The 21,766-nt window shown below is 47.6% G+C and overlaps 3 protein-coding genes and 4 non-coding genes across 7 annotated transcripts; 5 read left to right on the top strand and 2 right to left on the bottom strand.

Annotated features, from left to right (window-relative positions):
* Positions 1–207: 207 nt before the first annotated feature.
* On the bottom strand, positions 208–303 carry EV420DRAFT_t14. The gene has a single exon. It is a non-coding gene; the product is annotated as a tRNA-Asp (tRNA).
* A 2,514-nt stretch (positions 304–2,817) lies between these two features.
* Positions 2,818–4,411, top strand: EV420DRAFT_1757964 (uncharacterized protein). Its single transcript, XM_060480531.1, has 2 exons — positions 2,818–3,538; positions 3,591–4,411. Exons 1-2 carry the CDS (start codon positions 2,936–2,938, stop codon positions 4,026–4,028), a joined length of 1,041 nt encoding a protein of 346 aa, XP_060340239.1. The 5' UTR covers positions 2,818–2,935; the 3' UTR covers positions 4,029–4,411.
* Positions 4,412–12,924: 8,513 nt separating this feature from the next.
* EV420DRAFT_t19 lies at positions 12,925–13,017 on the top strand. The gene has a single exon. It is a non-coding gene; the product is annotated as a tRNA-Asp (tRNA).
* A 3,035-nt stretch (positions 13,018–16,052) lies between these two features.
* On the top strand, positions 16,053–16,146 carry EV420DRAFT_t20. Its single transcript has one exon. It is a non-coding gene; the product is annotated as a tRNA-Asp (tRNA).
* Positions 16,147–17,422: 1,276 nt separating this feature from the next.
* Positions 17,423–17,899, bottom strand: EV420DRAFT_1742790 (uncharacterized protein; the record flags this gene model as incomplete). Its single annotated transcript, XM_060480059.1, has 1 exon — positions 17,423–17,899. The coding sequence occupies exon 1, from the start codon at positions 17,837–17,839 to the stop codon at positions 17,423–17,425; it is 417 nt and encodes a 138-aa protein (XP_060340238.1). The 5' UTR covers positions 17,840–17,899.
* Positions 17,900–18,014: 115 nt separating this feature from the next.
* EV420DRAFT_t21 lies at positions 18,015–18,085 on the top strand. Its single transcript has one exon. It is a non-coding gene; the product is annotated as a tRNA-OTHER (tRNA).
* Positions 18,086–19,151: 1,066 nt separating this feature from the next.
* Positions 19,152–20,930, top strand: EV420DRAFT_1634866 (uncharacterized protein; the record flags this gene model as incomplete). Its single annotated transcript, XM_060476380.1, has 3 exons — positions 19,152–19,949; positions 20,004–20,117; positions 20,166–20,930. The coding sequence occupies 3 exons, from the start codon at positions 19,152–19,154 to the stop codon at positions 20,928–20,930; spliced, it is 1,677 nt and encodes a 558-aa protein (XP_060340237.1).
* Between the last annotated feature and the right edge of the window lie 836 nt (positions 20,931–21,766).

Genomic DNA, 21,766 nt, shown 5'->3' with positions numbered 1-21,766 from the left:
TGCGGCGCGTTAGTCATGTGATAATACACGTGGGAAGGTAAGTAACGGTAACTTACCGTAGCAAAACCACCCCCTTGGGAAGGGGCCGGTAACAAACGGTTACTTTAACCCCCTGGAGGTTTCGTGTACAACCCTACTTTCAAGTCTTACGGTCCTTTAATCATTCATTCATTATGGAGTGAAAAAGAATTTCTAATAATGGCCAAACTCTCTGGCTGGGAGTCGAACCCAGCTTTCGCGCGTACCCAGCTATTTTCACAGTGTAATGACAGGCGCGTGTACTAACCGATATACTACCAGAGATTACGCGTGGTGCTTTGTGGGCCATCAAGGCCAAATCGCACAAGGAGTCTTCAATTTACCTGCCTTTCCGTCTTAATACCTTCCCTACAACTCAGTAGCTATGCTCGTTGTTAACGGTATTGCGAAGACTTTCTCGTAACATTGTCAAGTCAACACTCGAAGTCGTCTTTTGATCAGATAATGACAGACTTGGCTTAAGTTCTTTTCTATTCTATGTACTCCTCCGACGTTGCGCTCTTCTTAAGTATCGGCGACAGTTGGACATGTACATGTCTGTTGCTAGAACCTTAAGTTGCTTGGATCACGTAACAACCGCAGTCGCTCTCGTTCTCGTTCTTGGGTCACTGTTCCCCCGCGGTTACTTAAGTACTACTTTAACATTACGGCTACTAGTACGCAGGGCTGGAATGATGAATCCCTCTCGTGATTCTTCTGTTTGAAGTGCTAGACATGTATTTGGCCCTCAATCTCATACTTTTGTTCCCCTTGCTCCTTCTCTCTCCTTAGGCTTCCATCTCACCGCAAAACTATCTTCCTCCCAACGATCGACGCCCGATGCCTCCATGGGAGCAAAAAAAAAAAGTGATCGACTCCGATCGATAAGAACTTGAAGCCGATCTTCCCTCGTCCGCGTCATGGTCCCTCCAAACCCTCAACCCAGAGCTCGTTCGTTAATTAAGACTGACGCAGGGACCCTGCATATGGGAGAATGCGGCGTCCGGGAAGATGGACTCTTCTCCCACGTGAAGTGTCATTTCTTTCTTTCTCACGTGTTGAGATGTCGACTCTACTTCTTTCGTCCTCGAGGATGATATTTCCGAGTGGGTGTTTCTGTGGACGACGAGCGGTCGGTATTACTCCATGCCCAGCGGATGTGACTCGTAATCCTTCGTTGCCTCCTCAGTTCAGTGATATCAAAAGGACTCAGGCTCGAGCGCAGGCTCGGGCCAGTATCAGAAAAACCCGAGTTGTCCGACGGGCCCACCGAATCGTTGTTGTTATATATCAAAAAATTTCTCTTTGCCCGAGAATGAGTTGTCAGTGGTAAGCTAACTAAAATTAAAAATGATCAACTTCAATTTTGCGGGTTCGACTGGTTCTGTTCTAACTCCCCCGACCGAAGTGTTAATGTTAAGTCTTTTAGGGAGCAAATGCCTCGTGAGGGACTGAAGAATAGCCGAAGTCGTCCGGAGCATCGAGTGAGAATCCTCTGACTGATAGACTCGCCCACTCTCACTGTCTGTTACTCGTCAATCCGGCATCTCCGAATTATTCTGGACAGTGATAATCAGAAAAGACCCGGGGTCGAGATAGAATCAGAACCTGAGTTTGTTCTTGCTGAGGCTTGTATATTGTGAGTCCCTTGCTAATAATACGTCAAGACTAAACTGTTCGTAGATTGTGATTTTTCTCACCTTGGCAAGGGGAGCAATTTATTTCCGAGTGTATTTAGGGACGGATCGAAGGGAGGGCTTGATGAACAGTTACACTGGAGTTAGCGCCCTTCCACACCTCGTAGCCGGTGTCGTCGGGGGGCTTCTTCAGCGGATGCGAATCCTCACAACGCCACGCAATGACTCATAGCTTCATATCGACTCGCCTTACCTCTGTTAAGTATGCCATAATAGCGAGATACTCCACCCGCCAATCCGATATCTCCGAAGTTTTTTTCTAGACATTGATATCAGAATATTTACATCCGGTGAGTGGTTCCCCTTACCCAGACTTGAACTCGTCCGTCCATACTTATCAGTAGTACCCGGTAACTTGATATCTTTCCCTGGCTCCCCATGTTCTGGCCGCTACATACATCAATGAAAGTACACTTTTCGCGCGAGAGCCAAAAAGACCCGCGTTTGCGCCACCCATGAAATTGTCTGATCTGGGTCCGTGCGTAGAGGGTGTATCGTATCATTCATCTGACCTCTTAACCAAAGGGGGGACAAGAAGCTGCAATTTATTCGAAGCCGTGAGGTGATAACTCCGGCGGTGGAAGGCGGGATTAATAAATTTTTTGATTTTCCGTCGTGCTACTAGGTGGATCGCGGGACGAGTTCATTCTCAGAGAGTTCAAAGTACTGTTGTTTTGGCTTTCAATGGCATAGGTAGACGAGGCCGCCACCTCGTATCACGCGGCCTGGATGATTTACATACTCATTCACATCAGCGTTTGATAAAGTTCTCGGACACACGGGGGAGTTGGATTAGTTGAAAAAAGGACAACGCCACGGGATTTGATTCGAGGGTGGGCATGAGGTGAATTGAAATTGGTAATGATGGATGGGGATTAGTCGGAATTTTGAGTTAGGCGCTGCGTCCTCTCCATTCATGGCTAGCTAGCTCGAGGCAGTATCTATGATCGTTAATTTTGGTTCCGCGGAAGTATATCGTAGGGGAAGGGACGAAGGGACAAAGTACAAAGGACGAGTCCAGACAAGAGATAGGGAAGAGAATACAAGGGAAAAAAAAGACGATTACGTTTTACATAATTCTCATCAGGGCCGGATATCCGATACCACGTTCACGGGCCCTTTCTTAATCGCAGCGTTCGCATTCAAATCCGAGATCTAATCATTCCTACCTCCCCCCCACTTTACCCTCTTCACCAGCGACACCCTCCCTCCGACTTGCGATGCCTAAAACACTCTCCGGCGACATGGGCACTCAGATCGTCTGGACCCTGCCCTCCTCTCCCTCTTCACATCCTCATTCACCCGCCCAGTCCCCTCGCCACAGTAAAAAGAAACCCCCGACGCATATCCCGCGCCCGCCCAACGCCTTCATTCTCTTCCGCTCGTCTTTTATCAAATCGCAGCATGTCTCTACCGATGTCGAAACGAACCACTCGACCTTGTCCAAGATCATCGGGATGACATGGCAGGGACTCCCGGAGGGCGAGAGGCAGGTATGGCACGACAAGGCGCGTGCGGCGCTCGACGAGCACAGGCGGCGGTTCCCTGGATATGCGTTCCGGCCCGGTAAAGAAGGCGGAGAGACTAGAAACAAAGGACGGAGGAAGGTACGGGAGGTTGAACCAAAGGATACGAAGAGGTGCGCCAAGATTGCGGAGTTGCTTGTGGAAGGATTGAAGGGCGCGCAGCTGGACGAGGCGATCAAGGAGTTTGACAAGACGCACGTCCCCGAGATTATCACGCGATTCGAGGCGCCGATTACGGAGAGTGCATTTAGGCAGGAAAAGGGCAAGGAGGAGAGGCGGAGAAAGACGTCTTCCGTGGTATGTTTTCCGTGTTTTGTTTTCTGGCAGAATTTTCTGACGGTTGGCGTAGAAACGCGAGCGTTCGACTCCCCCTCCTCCCCCTCCTCTCGTTCTTGAGCCGGCTGCACCTATCGTGCCTTCTGAGCCTGAAGCACCGGTCGTAGATCTCGACACGGTATTCCTCAACTCGCTCTGCACCGATGTACCGTACTATCCCGAGTCTCCCAATTCGTACGACTGCTTCTCTCCCGGCTCCCAGTCCGACTTTTCTTCCTTCCTCTACCCTTCTCCCGCCGAAACCTATCCTTACGACTACACCCCCTGCACTTCTCCCATCGAGTACGGTTCCCCGGCTTCCTTCTTCCCGGAGCCCAGTCCCGTAGCAGTCGATAACACCATCGACTACTATCTCTCGACAAATCTCCCGAACGAGTATCTCACCGACCTTATGGATTTTAGTTTCCCGCAACCCGGAATTGCACAATGGGAAGGCTTCTCGCTGGCGTAGAGTTCTTTATCATTATTATTCATTCTTTCATTGTAAGGTATGCCCCAAGCGGAACCAGGGACACCAAGTGGCGTCCGGCATCGTGTTTATGGGCGTGTAGAGGCGGGGTCTCCAAAATGGCACCCTCCCGCTACTGCTGATAGCAAGCCGACTTCTACGTGGTGTTAAGGAATCTGCTTGAGGCATACCTTACATATACTTCCTTGTCCTTTCCCTCCCCCCTCATTCCCCTATCCCTGTCATTTATTCCTACTTTCTTGGTTATTTCTATCCCCTCATTGTAACACACACGGAGAGACTCTGTGTTGTACCGGATGTTCATGTATTTAGTACAAGAGACGATTCACGAACGACCGAATGAAAATAAATTGAAATTAAAAAAAGAATTCATTCATATTGCGGGAGTAGGGCGTGTATCTAAGGGTTACCCGGTGTGAATATGTATGTACGAAGAGGATTTGGAATTTGGAAATGGGGGTCACGATGTGGCGTTGGGGGACCCATATCGTTAGGTCGAGAGGGCCAACTCTATTCCACTTCCATGTCTGCATCAGAAATGAAAACGAATGATTCTCCCAGGCAGCGAGAGAATTCACGACAGACAATGGCATAGTGACTGGCGGTGGCGAATGTACTTGTCATGGCCACACAAAAAAAAAAAGAATCACCCGAGGTGATAGTGAGCAAACTGATCGATGTTGATTAATGGTGACGACATGATAATTCGACGGGGCCAAGGGCATGTCGGCATCGGGAATAGTGTGAGCGGGTTATGACATCGGTCGGCCACACAACTATGACCTCGGACTCGAAGACGGACTCAACGAGGGATTAGAGAATACGACATAGTAGCCAAGACTCAGAAAACTGGGGCAAAGGGCTATGAGAACCTATGATACTAGCTAGGAAAGGACGTCGTCACCGGGAAGTAATCAAGGGTTGATCGAGTCACTCACGGCAGACAGGGACGTCGGTGGCCACACAATAAGAAAGAAGCACCTGCCTGGCGGGACCGTCATCGGTAAGCGAGCGGGAGTGTCGGAGAAAAGGTTACACATAATAGAGATCACCTACAAGTGACCCGTCCACTGATCTTCTATGCTTGAAGTTTTTCAGACACAAGCCAAGAGGAGGGGAGAGAGCACGGACGCGAAAGCTTCCGCGGATCATCGCAAATTTGAACTTAACATTCGAGTTCGACTTCCCCAATAAAAAAATATATTGAAAACACGAGTAGTTAATATTCCCCGAAGATTCCACGTAATTAAAAGTGAGGACGGACGTGGAAATTTCTCTCCCACCGACATGAGGCGAGGCGGGAAGTCGCACCGGGAAGATAATTAATGGGCGGAAGGGGACGGTGGACGGTGATACTTCGGTATGAGTACAGCCAGAGGTCGAGGCTCAGGGTGGCGGTGGCTGTGAACACAGAGCAAAGTACAAGGGGGACCCGACCGCCGGTCGGTATTAAGTTATGTAAATCAGAAGAGAATAGACTCGACTGAGCCCTCCAGACCCATGTGCTAACAAGGATTCATGTGCGTTGAACGGAGCGGCTATCAAAAGGAGGCACACAGGTATCGCAGCCTGGTGATTGGCAGGAGACGTTTTGTGGTGGGTGGTAGGTAGTCTTCTCACCGAAATTGGGACTGCACTGCGGAGTCAGTTTCTTTTTCGCGCGAGCAGGTGGGTGGGTGAGCAGATGGGTGGGTGATAGATTACTTGGTGTTACTTTTGGAGCGGAGTTTTTTTCCGGAGGGGTCGAAGTGCCTACAAGAGTACAGGCACGAAGGCGACTCGAGAGACCGGTTGCCAGGAGAAAAAGATTGGGTGGTATCTGCACCATAGGACGAGTTGGAGTTGGAAGCGTGAGTGGATCCACGACGGGACGGAAATAAGCTCCACCGGAGCTTAAAGAACATAACGTTTAAGGAAGGTTCAAAGGCTAGAGGATATTAAAACAAGGATCTTGACTGGGGAGGCGAAGAATCTTTTCGGTGTCGACGTAGGACCGAGAGGTGTGTGCTACCCAACTCAATCGTGGACCTCGTGTAGGATTTTAGCTTGCACACGTTGTTTCCATCGATCGGGTGTGATCCTCGATCGGTATGGGAAGAATGGCTAGTTGGTAGGGGGTGTGTGGGATGGAGTAATAGACTGGCCGATAATGATGATTCGCTGGCTATAGAATGAAGAGGATCTGTGCTACGAATTGGAAGGTCGCGAGTCATAGAGATTTCTCTATCGTGAATTACAAGGGAGCAATTAATAAGTATGTCCTCCGGGAGTGTGCTGTATAGCTAGGGAGAGGCATGATGAGTACGAGCTAGCGAGATTGAAAAGAGAGAACGAAGAACGAGGTGCATCCTCAGAGTACCAGCCAAGAAGTAGTTTGACCAGACTGTTGGCAGATCCTCGGGAATGTCACTGAGAAAGAATAAGCTACGAAGGATACATTGAGCCCGGGAACGGCGCATGTGCGATAAAGCTTTGCATACACATGAGAACTTGCGTGAATTAAACAAGGAGTGACCATAAACGAACGACATCGACTCCCCATCATCATTGGAATTTTGCTTTCCAGATCTAGGCATCCGACGAACCAGGAAATGAATCAAGTAATGGGATAAGTTCGATGTCAATGTTGACTCAATAAGATTTAATCATTCATCATCGGTAGTACCGACTTGCGAGAACAGAAAGCAGAAGAGGGACGTGGGACTCCACTGATCACAGGTCAAGGTACGTGCGGTACAAGTCGCATTAAGTAGCGAGGGAAGAAATACGAGCCATAATGGAAAAGAGTAATGAGCGCTCACCATGTTTGAATTGCGCCTGGGTCTGGATGGTGGCGAGTTCCGGTCCGCTTGATCCGTCTAGCATGACGTTGTTTCCTACGCTCACGGTGACGTTGAGAAAGTCATGCGCCATTAACAGTCGCCTGGTATTCCTCTCAGCTCTATCTTTCTCGCATTCTACTTGTTGCTTAATGCGAATCTTCCTGCAGTAATTGGATAGTTACTTGATAACCGAGGTACTTCGTACTTGATATTCCATTCGCGATGTTTCTTCATGAATTCCTATGCCTTTCTCCTTAGTAGTCTCCGGTGGTGACGTACTGGTAGTACGCGGGTGCTATCCAAATTTTGGTCTTTTTGTGCATGATAGCTTGAGTCGACTTCCAGCTACATTTCTACCAGCTGGACGCAATTCTCATTTCGTGGCTGGCTAGTCAAACTACTGACTTTGACAACCCCGGCCCGGCGGTTTTCTGTAATTTTCCTCTTTCATCTAATGTTGTTTCAACATACCATTAGCATGTACGCCAATTTTGGGATTCGGGAAGCGGGAGTTGGATCAGGTTTGTCGTCGCCAACACCTACGCTACAGTGGACAGATCTGTAGTTCAGACAGTATGCCAACAATGAATTCGAAATACGATAGTGAAATGTGACGTCATGCACTCTATTTCAAAGCATCTGTTGTAAAGTGCAAAAAAGATTTCTCAAACAACTGATGTTACCAAGCAGGTTCGAACTGCTTTGACCTCTTATACCCCCTGGACTAGGTAGCGGTAGGAATACTTGTTGAGCTCATTATTATTAACGTCCCCTTGTTTTCTAAGACCAGGACCTCTCAGAATTCGAATTCAGTATAATAATCAATTCAATCCAAGACGATATCACCGTCAGCTCGGACACACTCACCGAATACGATGAGAAATAGGGGGCGAAGTGATACTAAGGAATATGACTTAGCGGTACTTTGAAATGGCAGAACGTCGATGAGAGGTAATGATCACGATCATCGTCTAGAGATCATCTAAAGCAGTGCTATCGCTGTACTTTTCTACGCGGCCGGGAAAATGAGACCGGCGAGGGATAAAAATATGGCGGTGATGTTGCGGATTTCAAGTGGAAGATGGAGGACCTACGGCGAAACACGAGGTCAATACTTAGCGAATACGAGAATGGCGGTGAATACAGCCTTGATACAACCAGGATATAATGTTAACTATAAAGGGTGGTGAGCATCCGTGCAATCGACACTATAACTGTGACTCGTGTTGATGGGGAAGTACGGGTGCAAGATAAAGTTCGAGCAAGCATGACGCATTTCGATCTTGTACATCGTGGGAGACGCACGTGGTAAAATTTAATTCATGAAAATTGAACGTGAACAAGGAGAGGTATGAAAAACAGTCTGGACTAGAAGAGCGGGGACAGTAGAAGAGCAGAGGAGAAGTTGTATTTTCCAGGAGAAGTAAACTCCACCGTCAGGCGAAGGAATTCAAATTTACGTGCCTTCACGATTTACGTTGCGCGTCTGGGCAACAAGGGGCTCTGGGAAAGCGACGCAATTGGAGTAATGTTTCCTCCGACTTCTCATGTACAGATACATCTGCATATCCAAGTAGGACCGGGGAGATGCATTCAGGGATATCATTCGAATGGCACTCACCATCAAAGCTATTGATTAAGTGACCGTTGAACATTGATTGTCAAGTAAAGTTCAATGTTGGCTTGGTAGCAGCGTTATCCTATACGGAACAATTCAGTAAGGATGAGAAGATCTGCTTAAAAAGAGAACGAGGAAAATGAAGGACCAACGGTTGGAAGACAGTTTCATATTAGACGGAGTACCGGACAGCTGGCGATAATAAATCCGAAAAGATGCTGGATTGCGCGCCCTTCATGACAGGAAAAGCCAAGAATGCATCGCTTTGGCTAGAGGTGAAATAAATCAGGTGAATAATACGATGCACCCTCTATCTACCCGCACGGCCCCAGATCGGAATATCACTAACCAGAAAAATTCGGAGATACCGGATTGATGAGTGGAGCACCCATACCTGACACAGGCTAGCCGTATGAGGTTACCGTAGCGGAAGGATTCTCACTTGATTTTGATCTGCTTAAGAAGGCCACGAAAGGGTATAATTCTCGAGTCCCTCACTAAACAATCGAAACATGCCCAAGGTCAGTGCATGTCTCCGAAAAACGTCGCATTTCGTGGAAGTTAGAGCTCGAACACCTAAAATTGTAGTCATTTTCAATTTTAGTCAGCCAGCTCATTCTCAGGTTTCCCGCGGCAGAGAGGAAATTTCTGATATATAAGAATTTGTTCCCGTCGGACAACTCGGGTTTTCTGACATTAGCTCGAGCCTGGGTCCTTTTGATATCACTGCCTGGAGATGCAACAAGAGCGCCTGAAGCAGGGATTCACATCCGCTGAATATCGAATATTAATCGACCGCTCGTCACCCATAGAGAACTCGCTCGGTAATATCATCCTCGAGGATGAAAGAAGTGTCGACGTCTCAACACGTGAGAAAGAATGACTTCCCACGTGGTAGAACTCGAAGGAAGGAGAGTCCATCTTCCCGGCCGCCGCACTCTCCCATACGTAGGGTCACATCAGACTCAATTAACAACTCTGGGTTCAGGGTTTGAAAAGACTTACTTTGCTCCATGACGAGGGAGGAAAAGTTGATTCGGGAGCCGGAAGATCAGTCCCAAATCAATCCCGTTTAGATCGATCGCCGATTACTTTTCTTTTACTCCCATGGAGGCATCGGGGACGGGATCCTCTATCGTTCGAAGGAGGAGAATGGTTTTTGCGATGAGATGGAAGCCCAAGGAGAGAGGAAAGCAAATGTATGATATCGAGGGCCAAATAGACGTCCAGCAGTTCAAGGAGAAGAATCGCTAGCCGTGAAGAGGAGCCAAGTAGTCGTAGCCATAACGTTAAAGGGGTAGGTAAGCGCGGGGTGAATCAATGACCCAAGAACGAGAGTGACTATGGGAGTTAGAGTCCGAGTTACGTGATGCAAACAACTTAAGATTCTAGCAACAGACATGTACAGCTGTCGCTGATAAGAAGAGCGCAACGTCGGAGGCGTACATAGAATAGAAAAGAAAAGCCAAGTCTGTCATCTGATCGAAAGACTGGGACGGAAAGAGTTCGACTTCAGTGTCACGGTTGACTTGACAATGTTACGAGATCCTAAAGAAGAGTCGTAGCAACACAGTTAATAGCTATCCTAACGACGAGAATAGCTGGGAATCACACCGGGAAGATGGACATTTGTGACAAACCTAAATATTGAGCACAAATGTAATGTTTTAGGAGCATCGTTTGGGAATCAGCAAACTTCGTATTTTGGAGGATCTAAAACCCATGCCGCCCGCCAGAGATAATTTCCGGGAAGACGCAAATTTTATGTAAAGTCACTGCCAAGATCGACCTCCCAAAACGTCACCTTATTGTGCACATTCTGGTTTCCCTCAAATTCTCATCTGTCCGGTGTGAATAGCTAATGAGTGGGAAGTGGCCAGGATCGTGGCGTAGAGGAGCGAAAAGGCAAGCAAATTGAAGACTGCATAATTGTATGTCGTGCGATTTCGTCTTGATAGGAAACAAAGTACTGATTTGAATTCTCTGGTAGTATATCGGTTAGTACACGCGCCTGTCATCGGGTGGTACAGTTATTTACCGGTCATTGGAACGCCGAAAAATATTTTTTGTCCCATCCACCACACATCGTCTTTTTCCTCAAATAAAGTAGCCACAAAATTTTTAATATTACTCAGTGATGTCAATACAAAGTATGAACTGAATCAAAGCATCTAGTATTGAGATATTCTTAATTTACGGTGTTTCATTGACTGGTAAATGACCACGTGGTAAACCCCTGCCAAATTTGCATCACTGTTCGATTTTTCACTGGGTCAGCAGTAGCGCTAAAATTCCCAAAAAATCACTAAAAATCCATAACATCTATGTCTCCGATTATACAACACTGTCAGGCAGCGGAACTGGGGAGAAGGAGGCTAAATCAACTGTTTCAGTGACTGATGGTGTTGCAATGACCTGTCAATAACTGTATATTGAATCCGCACGAAAGCTAGGTTCGACTCCCAGCAAGAGAGATACTCTAAACGCTATTTCTGTAAGTGTTTTAAAGTTTTGCCTAAATCATGTTTCAAGCCCCTTCTGACTCAACCGATTCGTTCTCACACTTCTCGTGTGTTGAAGAAAAGCACACCTTGGTTCAATGCCGCTCTTATCGTTGCACTGTGGGAGTAATTCAGAGACGGACGGTAGGGAAGTGCGATAAGATTAGCAAGCGGAATATATCCAGCATCGTCACCAATAACTTAACAAGCATCTAGCAGCCTCTCGAAAGCAAACAAGAGAATACTGGGATCCTAATGGCCGGACAAGGCGGTCCTTCATCAATAATGAGGATGTATTCCTGTAAAGCTTTGTTCGCACAATGATCAGCGAGAGATCAGAGAATACAGTGGATTGCGACATAGCAGTTGGGAGTGATGAAGGTCCGGTTGTGAAACATCAGTTGAATGCAAGGCCTTGCGATAGAGATTTGATTGGCCAGTGGGAGCAAATACAAAGTGTTCTATATAGGTTCGCAACATGAAATCCTTGAAGATAATTATGATAAAGTCCGACCACCGCGGCGATAATTAAAGGTCGGTGATACTCCGGTGTAGGTAGAGCCGATTGAAATCACAAAAACACAGTCAAAGTGGCGGTGAACCCACGCTTCGGCCAAAAGTACGAAAGCCCGACCGGCGGTATCAAATGAAAGCTGATCCATGCATATGTACTGGACTTTTGAACCATGGGGGTTGGGCGGGAGGATCATGAACATGAATACGAGCCTAGCCAAAGGCGCTGTTCTCAATTACTCGAGGGACAAGAACGTGACACTGATTCCCATTAAATTAAATGACTTCGAGTATTGAATTCGCGTGGTAGATCTCAACATCATTATAAATCAATATATACCTTCAACCGCCGAAGTTTGAGAAACTCCGGAGCCCTGGGAGAAAGCTCGCTGTTTTCATGACAGGACTAGACATTCCGCCCGGACCTGGATTGCCGAATACACCAGTGTGATAAATTGTGGGGTCTTTTGCGGAGGGATCGAAATGCCTAAAGAGCGAACTGTGTATAAAAGGCACGGAAATACCAAGGAAGGATAGAAGGGAACTCCAGAGACCGGTTTCCAGGAGAAGATATAACGCGGGAACTGTACAGTGGAAGAGCAGGAAGACAAGGGCCGGCGGATGTAAGAAAGCGCGCAAGTGAATCTATGAGAGAAGCCTTGGGACATTCAATTAACACTGTTAAGGAAAGTTCAAAGGACCGAGTTATTAAAACAAGGACCCCCATGAATAACGCGAAGTAGACAACAGAAACCGGTGCTAAGCACAGCCTCTCTACGTGGGTACCGATTATAGGTGCTCTCGAATCCAAGCGTCACGTTGAATCTTCTTTAAACTAGAAGAGGAACCAAGTGACAAACTTCGTCAAGTCGTTATTGCTTCCACGGATAAATCAGAGTGAGATGCTCGATCGTTTTAGTTGAGAGTGTGAAATAGGATCCGTAGATAAATTGTATGGTTGAATGAAGATCCCAGTGTTGAAAAGGGGAGGGGTGTGCAGGGGGGAAACGAGGCAATGCAAAATTTAGCTAGTCTCCACGGGTTAAGTCGTCGTTGAGTGAACTTGGATCGAAGCAGTACAAGGGTGACTCACAATCAGGAATTGAAATTTTTCCTTACCAGGACTTGGTACATTGGACGATGAACCGGCCATTGATGATGAGCTCGGAGTGGATTAAAGCTATCTGTCTTGATCGATCCCAGCGGCTTCGTCCTTATCGATCGATCATTTTGCTCATCGGTATCGGGGGGTCGATCGTTCTGGTGTTGAGAGGTGAAAACGAACCTGTCCTGACATGGAAGAAGAGGATGGTATGTTGTGCAGGAGATTAACAGAGCGGATCAGTTGTAGAGGCAGGGAGACTCACGAAGCATTGATATTTGTTCAAGACTCGACAGCTTAGTATTGTATAAAATAAAGGTAATATCTGGTAGTATATCGGTTAGTACACGCACCTATCATAAGGTTCTGATGTCTTAGTACGCGCAAAAGCTGGGTTCGACTCCCAGCCAGAGAGTAGTATAGGGATGAGAAGGTCATTTTTTGTTTCCTTGTTCGTCCAGCTCTGTAAAGTTTAAACAGATATTACTGCTTAACAGGACATGAGCACGAAAGAACAGTTAACATGGAAAGGATTCTATATCTCATAGGCCGAGGAGAAGCTTGCATGCAGGGTTGGTCGCTGATATCGAGAAAGCGAAACGATACTTATGGTCAAGAAGACGAACTAAGTGGTAGCTGTGAACAAGGGAATGCAAGTAGAGTAAAAGTCTTCCCGGTACATTCAAGGAATAGATTGTTAATGAGAGGCATACGTACATTGTTAGTCTCAATAATCAGTAATCATGGTCGAGAGGAAGGGGTCAGTCGCACTTCTCTTTTGCACGACCGGGGAAAAGGTTGCCGGTGATGGAATGGGATATGGCGGTGAGGGCTTCCGATTGCAGATGACAGAGTTGTTGGTCAACGGTTAGTAGATGTGAGAATGGAGGTAAATACAATGTTGGCTATAACAAGTGTTGGGAACCGGTTCGTGTTAGTAAAAGAACACGGACGAGATAAAGTTTGAGCAAGTGTGATTTTGTACGTCGTGGGATGGGCGCGTGTAGGAAGTGAATGAAAGACTACTAGAATAGCGGGAACTTGATATTAGAAGAAGAATAGAACAGAGGTAGTTCTGGTTTCCAGGAGAAGTTGATTCGTTCTCGTGGCGAAGGAGATGGAATTTAAATTGTCTGTTGGAGCGGAAGGAGAAGGGTTATTTCCTCGGAATTCTCATGTAGAGGTACATCTAGATATCAAAAAACTCAATCTGAATTATGGTTCGAGTGACCCACTTGAATGTTAAGTATAGCCTGTCGATGCTGACTTGGTAACAGTGTTTCTAAATGCTATACAAGACAATTCAGCGGTGTGAGAAGATCTGCTTCGAACGAGAACAAGGACCAACATTTCATGGGTCGTCGGGCGTCAAATTGAGCAGGTAGCAACGAGGGACCCGAAAATGTATCAGAACGCGCAGGAAAAGCCAAGAATACAACCCGGAGACTGCTGCAATGATCAATGAAGCCCAGTAATGACCGTTGTGATGTATCCATATCCAAAGATGAGACGGAATTTCCGTGAACCCGAGAACTCATAAAGCAATAGGAGGAGCAAGATCTTCGCCTAAAGATGATGGCAGAGAGAGAACGAGTAAATCTTTGAAATCATGTACTTAAGGGATTCGGCAAGACCATGAAGAGCGCGTTGAAGTACAAGGGAAGATTTACTGATTACCGATTCGATCCAGTATGCCGACTGATTTTCTTTGACATCGTCTCTTGGGAATGTAGGTTCCTGCGATAGCTTGAAACCAAAACTCGGGTTCTGGATCAAACTAGAACCAGTAATACTCCAACAGTCGATTCTCCTGTGGAGATAACCTGAGCGCCCGTCATACCCCTGAAATTGGCAGCATAAGATCAAGGACAGTATCTCGTCCTATCTTATCTCGAGTCTCCCATGTCCACAAAAACTTGAATGATACGAATCTCTCCGTTCTAGACCCTTGGTTTGCCATTTGGTTGTACCTACATGTCCAGGAACATTATTTCCTTCGATACAACATCCCAGGTGGTCAACAATCTTGTATCGAAAATATAATTCGCGGTTGCAAGGTACGCATGGTTCGCGACGCGAAGACGCGTCTTCTCCTTAATTAAGTCACGTGGGAACCAATCGCCCGTTGCCGCAATTGATTTACTCAGGTCCAGGGTCCAGCTTGACGACCGACCATCAAGTTAGCACTGCTCGTCCCCAGCCCACAGGCTGTCGCTCATCCCATGGCCTCCAAGTCTCTCCGTCCCGGAAGGGTAGGCCGACAACGAAAAAGCGCCCTCGCAATCAATACCCATCTAGGATCCTACGACCGCACGGACCCATTTCGCGCGTTCAGCGTCCTCGCGGGTCTCCTAGGATCTTTGGCTTCGCGTTTGGGAGGGTGCCAGTTCAAACTCACGCCGGAAGAGCATAAGCTCTGGCTTCACCTCCTCACGATCGTGGAGCTCTACATTGGTGGTGCCCTCGAGCGAGCGGACGCTCATCAAGCGTCAGCCTACGGAGATCCTGGATGCTATCGTTTTTCATGTAGATGATAAGCGTGATTTTGTGGCTCTAGCAGTGTCGTGTCGGCGGATGCATGGGGTTGTGGTCCCGAGGCATTTGGATTATCGCGTTGTGCGATGCAAGGTCAGCTCGATCAGCGTGTGGAATCACTTGATTGTGAATCGGTCTTTGGCGAGGAACATGTTTTAGTTGAGAGTATGAAATAGAAATAGGATTTGTGGATTCGTTGTATGGTTGAATAATGTTGGGATTTGGCAATCCGGCATCATGCCGAAGTCGCTTATTAAGGTAGAAGTCTTAGGAAAAGCGTGGAAAGTTCTAGTAAAAGTACATTTAGTATAAAAGTATGTACTGTAGCATAGATCCTCATGTGTTTGCAGAGCTCAGCCAAGCGCAATACTATTGGCTTGCTACCGTGCATGTGACACTGGGAACGAACCGATACCCTGTTTTCCAACAAATAAAAATCTCAGTACTGAGCGATAGGAGAAAGGGGAAGGATACATAGAAGAAATAGAGGCACGCGAAATTGAGCTAGGCATCAGACTCCCAGAGTCATCAAGTGAACTTGGTTCGATCGAAGCAGTACAAGTACAATCTGGAATTGGAATTTTGCCTTGGCACGTTGGACGATGAACTGACTATTGATGCATCGATGAGTGGATTAAACTTATCTGGTTCCATCAATCCCAGTGACTTCGTTCTTATCAATTGATCGTTCTGCTTCCATAGAGGGATGGGGGGTCGATCGGTAAGTGTTGTGAGGTCCAGGAGAGGGAAAAGGATCCTGTTGTGACATTGAGGAACCATATGGTAGGTGTACAAGAGTTCGACAGAGCGGACCAGCTGTAGACTTGGAGAAAGGCAGGGAAATGTGCGAAGCCATTGATATTCGTTCAAGACTCGGACAGTCCGATTAGTGGCATCCTTAAACTACAATATGAATCTCTGGTAGTATATCGGTTAGTACACGCGCCTGTCATGTATATTTCTAGAAGATCATGCGCGCGAAAGCTGGGTTCGACTCCCAGCCAGAGAGTACGCTCCACATCTGGACAAGCAGATTATTTTTTGTTTCTTTTGCTTTACTGCACAATCACTGTTCGCAGAGCATGAAAGCACACTCATACGACTCTCCAGGAATATGGAGAGAGATTCTTCTATATCTCATGCACGTCGCGTTTCTTATTGCATGCAGGGATTGGTCGCTAATATCGAGAAAGCGAAACCGGACTAATAGCAGCTGTTGGGAACAAAGGTCTTACCTGTACAGAGGTGTGTCAACTAAGAAGCCGTTGGTTGCACCGGTGGGTACTTTAAGTTCTTATTTTTGCACGACCGGAAGGAGAGTCAGCACAATCGAAGCCCTATTTCCTCGGATTTCTCATGTACAGTTACATCTAGATATTCATTCAGGACTGGGATGATCTTAGAAGGAGTCCTTTTGGTGATGCGAGGGTATGAATTAATGAATGCTTACCATCTGAACTCAATCTTCGAGTGACTGACTTAATAATAAATGTCAAGTATAGGTCAGTGTTGACTTGGTAACAGCGTTTCAGTGGATTGAGAAGATCTGCTTGGAACGAGAACAAGGACCGGGACATAGAATTGAGCAGGTAGCGATGAGGGACCTGAGAATATACCAGAACGCGCACAAGAAAGCAAATCCGGAGGCTGGAATGATCAAGGAAACTTAAAATCGTATTGCAACGATCGTATCCATTCCAAAGATGAGATGGACTTTTAGTGAATCCGAAAATCACAAAGCAATAGGAGAGCGACAATGCACAATAGAGTTGGAAGCTGTTCGCCCCCCAAGGAGGATAGCCGAGAGAATGAAACCATGCAAGGGGTTTGACGAGAGCCGGTTGTCAGGAAATTGGACTTCGGAGAACGCGTTTAAGTACAAGGGAAGGTTCACGATCCGGAGTCCCATGACCTCAATTTAATAATGTTTTTCTTTGACATCGCCTCTTGGGAACACAAGTTGCTACCTGTAACTATTTGGAACAAGAACCCATGCCTTCGATCAAGCTGGAATCAACACTTCATTCTTCTGTGGCAATAAGCTGAGCTTGATCTAAGCTGATTTTAGACTTTCAATTTCAAGTTTCTTCGTTACCATTGTTTCCCTAAAGATTTTGTTCTCGATCCTAGGCTGTGTTGCATTACATATCCGTCTCAACAGGGGGTTCGATGGGCGCTCAGCGCTCAGATATTTATCTTATCTTGAGCCTCCTGTATCCATACGACCTTTTTTAACTGGCGATACGAATCTTTCCATTCTAGACTCCTAGTTCAGCCCAGGAACGTTATTCCCTGGACAATTTCTTCAAGATAGAACTACAGACGGCCAACGATCTTATGTTGGAAATGTATTGACTCTTTGATTCTAGGTACGCGACGCGAAGACACGTCTTGTCCTTAATTAAGTCACGTGGGAACCAATCGCCCGTTGCCGCGGTCCAGGGTCCAGCTTGACGACCGACCATCAAGCTAGCACTGCTCGTCCCAATCCTGCCGCTCACTCCAAGTCTCTCCATCCTGGAAGAGGGGGCTGACAACGAAAAACCGCCCTCACAGTCGATACCCTGGACCCATTTCGCGCGTTCAGCATCCTCGCGTGTCAGTACAAGCTCACGCTGGAAGAGCACGAGCTCTCGCTTCATCTCCTCACAATAGGTCGGAGGCGTAACATAGAATAGAAAAGAAAAAGCCAAGTCTGTCATTTGATCGGACGGAAAGAGTTCGACTTCAACTTGACAATGTTACGAGATCTTAAAGCAGAGTCATCGTAATACAGTTAATGGCGATCTTAGCAACGAGAATAGGGAGGAGGAGTGAAAAGGCAAGTCTTGCGTAATTGTATGTAGTCTTGATGAGAAACAAAGTACAAATTTTAACTCTCTGGTGGTATATTGGTTAGTGTATGCACCTATCCATGCGAAAGCTGGGTTCGACTCCCAGTCAGAGAGATAGCTTCGGCTAATTATTAGCTTTTTGCTTTCAATATTACTGCTTAACAGGACAATCATTGATCTCGGAGCATGAGACTCAAGGAACATGGAGAAGGGATCGTTCTACATCCCATGCGCGTCGTGTCAAAATTGGTCGCCAAGAATAGGGAATGCGAGTAGAGTAATGGTCACGGAAGGAGTTGTCTTTTTTTAAATTTTCACGGCCGGGAAAATGATGCCGGCGAGGAATTATATGGCGGGTTGAAGATAAAAGGAGGGATGATAGATGAGAAGATAGAGTTCGAGCGTGGGATGGGCACGTGTAAGAAAAGACTGGACCTGGATTTTAGAAGCAGAGGAGGTTGTTAGTTGAAGTGGCTTGGAGATGGAATTTACCGAGAGGAGAGCAGCGCGAGTTCCCCTTGTTAGAGATACTTACATCTATTCAGGAATACTGATAGAATCCTTTCACGTAAGTTTGAGTGACCCGTTATAAATGTGGACTTGGCGACAATCTACAAGGACCGGGCGTCGAATTGAGCAGACAAGTATACCAACACGCTTGTGGGACAAGAATAAGTACAACACAGAGCTAATCCGGAAACTGCACTCGGAATATTGGTCAAACTAGTAATACGGCCCCTCTCATATGAACTAATAGTTGAACGAATGTCCTATGGCGATAAAAACTCTCCTTGATCTAAGTTGTCTTTGGAACTTTCAATTTCTCAGGTATCTTATCTTCAGGTTCCTGTATCCGTAAGACTTGTTTACTGTAACTGGTGATACGAATCTCACCGTTCTAGACTCCTAGTTTGGTGCCCAGGAACATTGATACCTCAATGAACAAGAAGACAGACAGTCAATGATCTTAGTAGTATGTCGGAAATGTATTTGACTCTTCGATTCGCGGTTGCATGGTTCGCGACGTGAAGACGCGTCTTCTCCTTAATTAAGTCACGTGGGAACTAAATCGCCCGTTGCCGCGATTGATTTGCTCAGGTCCAGGGTCCAGCTTGACGACCGACCATCAAGCGGTGCTCAAGCGCTCACTAGCACTAGCACTGCTCGTCCCAATCATCCCATGGCCTCCAAGTCACCCCGTCCCGGAAGGGTGGGCCGACAACGAAAAACCGCCCTCGCAGTCGATACCCATTTAGGATCCTACGACCGCACGGACCCATTCCGCGCGTTCAGCGTCCTCGCGGGCCTCCTGGGGTCATTGGCCTCGCGTCTGGGAGGGTGCCAGTACAAGCTCACGCCGGAAGAGCATAAGCTCTCGCTTCACCTCCTCACGATCGTGGAGCCCTACATCGGCTGTGGTGCTTCGAGCGAGCGGACGCTCATCACGCGTCAGCCTACAGAGATCTTGGATGCTATCGTGTTCCATATAGACGATAAGCGCGATTTGGTGGCTCTGGCTGTGTCGTGTCGGCGGATGCATGGGGTTGTGGTGCCGAGGCATTTGGACTATCGCGTGGTGCGATGCAAAGTCAGCTCGATCAGCGTGTGGAATCACTTGATCGTCAACCGATCCTTGGCGAGGAACGTGAGGAGGCTGGAGATCTTGGATGAGAGGGCTTCGGGGGAGGCTGTGAGAATCCCGGGGGGTGTTGTGGGTACGGATACGGATTTGGAGTCAACGGATGACGAGCTGGGGATGCATGAGAAGCAGGAGAGGTTTCTTGTTAGCGCGTTGGCGAGGATGAGTGCGCTGAGGTCGTTTGTGTGGTCCTGCAATCATTCTCCGATCTCTATCGATAATGTTTGGCCTACTTTGTTGAAGTGCCAGACGTTATCGGAGGTTGAGATTAACGATAATATGATCTTCGGGCCGACATCGGATTCGGGCGAAGATAGTCGGGCGGCTCGGTCTCTCGTCGTGGGTCCCTCAGTCTGTATTACTGCATTTTTATCTGATCCTCATTATCTTTAGCTTCCGTCAGTCAAAACCGCGTCGTTCCAATCCACGAAGCACATCTATGGCTCGTGCCAAAATCCAGAGCTGGGTCGTATCAAAGACATGCTCAACTATTGCCCTAATCTCGAGGTAAATACACCCCACTGCTACAGTACGACCTCTACTAACGTGATCCAGGACCTCAACATATCCTACGCCCGCCCCCGCCCCCCATTCGCAGCCTACATACCCGCAGACGAACTCTTCCTATACGGCCGCTGGCCCAGCCTCACCACACTAACACTCACCAACCTCCGCGGAGCCAGCGACGCCGCGTCCACATTCCTCTCCTCCCACCCCAGCTTGGAGGTCCTCAACCTCGACATCACGCCCATCACTCTATACCCCAACTCCCTCCCGCGCCTCCGGGAACTCACCGCGCACAAGGACGTCGTCACCGCGATCCTGGAGTGTGGTCCCCATCCGCTGGAGACGATCAAGGGCGTACGGCTCTCTGGTCCGTGCGATGCTTTCCTTTCGAGCCTCAAGCGCTTTGGGGGGTCCGTGAAGAGGGTGGAACTCGAGGGGTGGAGCGATATGGACGATATCCGGAGACTTGTCGAGAGCGCGCCGACGCTCTCGTGGCTCGATACGGGGAAGAAACTGAGTGGGGGGCAGAACTCGGGGGGTGTGGTAGAGTGGGCGAACGTGCTGGCGGGGCTGACGGAGCTGGTGGCGTTCCATGGGGTCAAGTTCTTTTACGAAGCTTCTGCTTTAGTCTCGGCGACTTCTATGGCGGACCGTAGTCGGTTCCGCAAGAACGACGAAATAGCGAGTTTGTTGGCGTGGAAGTGTGGGAAGCTGAGGAGGGTGGATCATTGGGAGGATGGGAGTGGGAAGGTTGTGGTTCTTGTGAGGGAGAGGGATGGGGTCAAGTGGGAGGTGAGGAGGGTGAGGCAGTAGGGTGGCGGTGGAAATTGGAAGGGCGGACAGGACTTTTGGTTTTGCTCTCATGCTGGGTTATCTGGTATGCGTATTTTTGATTATCTATATTATCTCGGGGGAGTCGATCAACAGAGAACGATCGTGTCGTGGTTTCCATTTCAAAGTCGTGTGTTTTGCGTATGACATACTAGTGCGAGTGAGTGGCAAGGATTAGTACTAGCAAATACTTGTGCAATACTTATATAAGCTAGCCATTGATAATCAGCTCATAGAACTATGAGTTTCGAAAATGCAAGGTTGTCTCTGTCGTATTTATTCCCAAGTCCAGGCCTGGGGCATCACGCAACATCTCTTCTAGCCAGCCTACTAGAAATCACCACGCTTGCGTCCTCTCCTTAACTCGACAAACCTGGCATCTTATAAAACGAAACTCAAATACTACGTGCTGGTATAGCTAAAGGTCTAGCCCGTTACATAGGCAATCCTGCACATTCAGAGATATTAGATTCGATACAGCGTCCAGACCTACGCATCTCTCCCCAATCCCTTACTCTCCACAACTGATCCAGATACCAGCGATTTATACTTTCCCCCTGCGCGTGCATAGGAGAAATGAGCCTCCTTCAAATAACCCTAGGCCTAGGAACATTGGACAGCTACTCGCCTTTCATCTTTGCTCCACCCACGAACAGGTATCCGAGTGGTGCTCGTCGAGGGATCGGTATAGTGAGGGAAAGTACCGTTGTAATTTTGGGAATCGACTTCCTCCTCCTCCTCCTGGTAAACGCACACTAAAACGGCTCGTCTCTTGTCATACTTTTCAACGGCAAAGGAATGCTTCCCACCGTCTCACG

Source organism: Desarmillaria tabescens (genome assembly GCF_030435595.1).
Source record: "Desarmillaria tabescens strain CCBAS 213 chromosome Unknown EV420scaffold_1, whole genome shotgun sequence".
NCBI lineage: Eukaryota > Fungi > Basidiomycota > Agaricomycetes > Agaricales > Physalacriaceae > Desarmillaria > Desarmillaria tabescens.
This window is presented reverse-complemented; position numbering and strand designations above follow the sequence as displayed.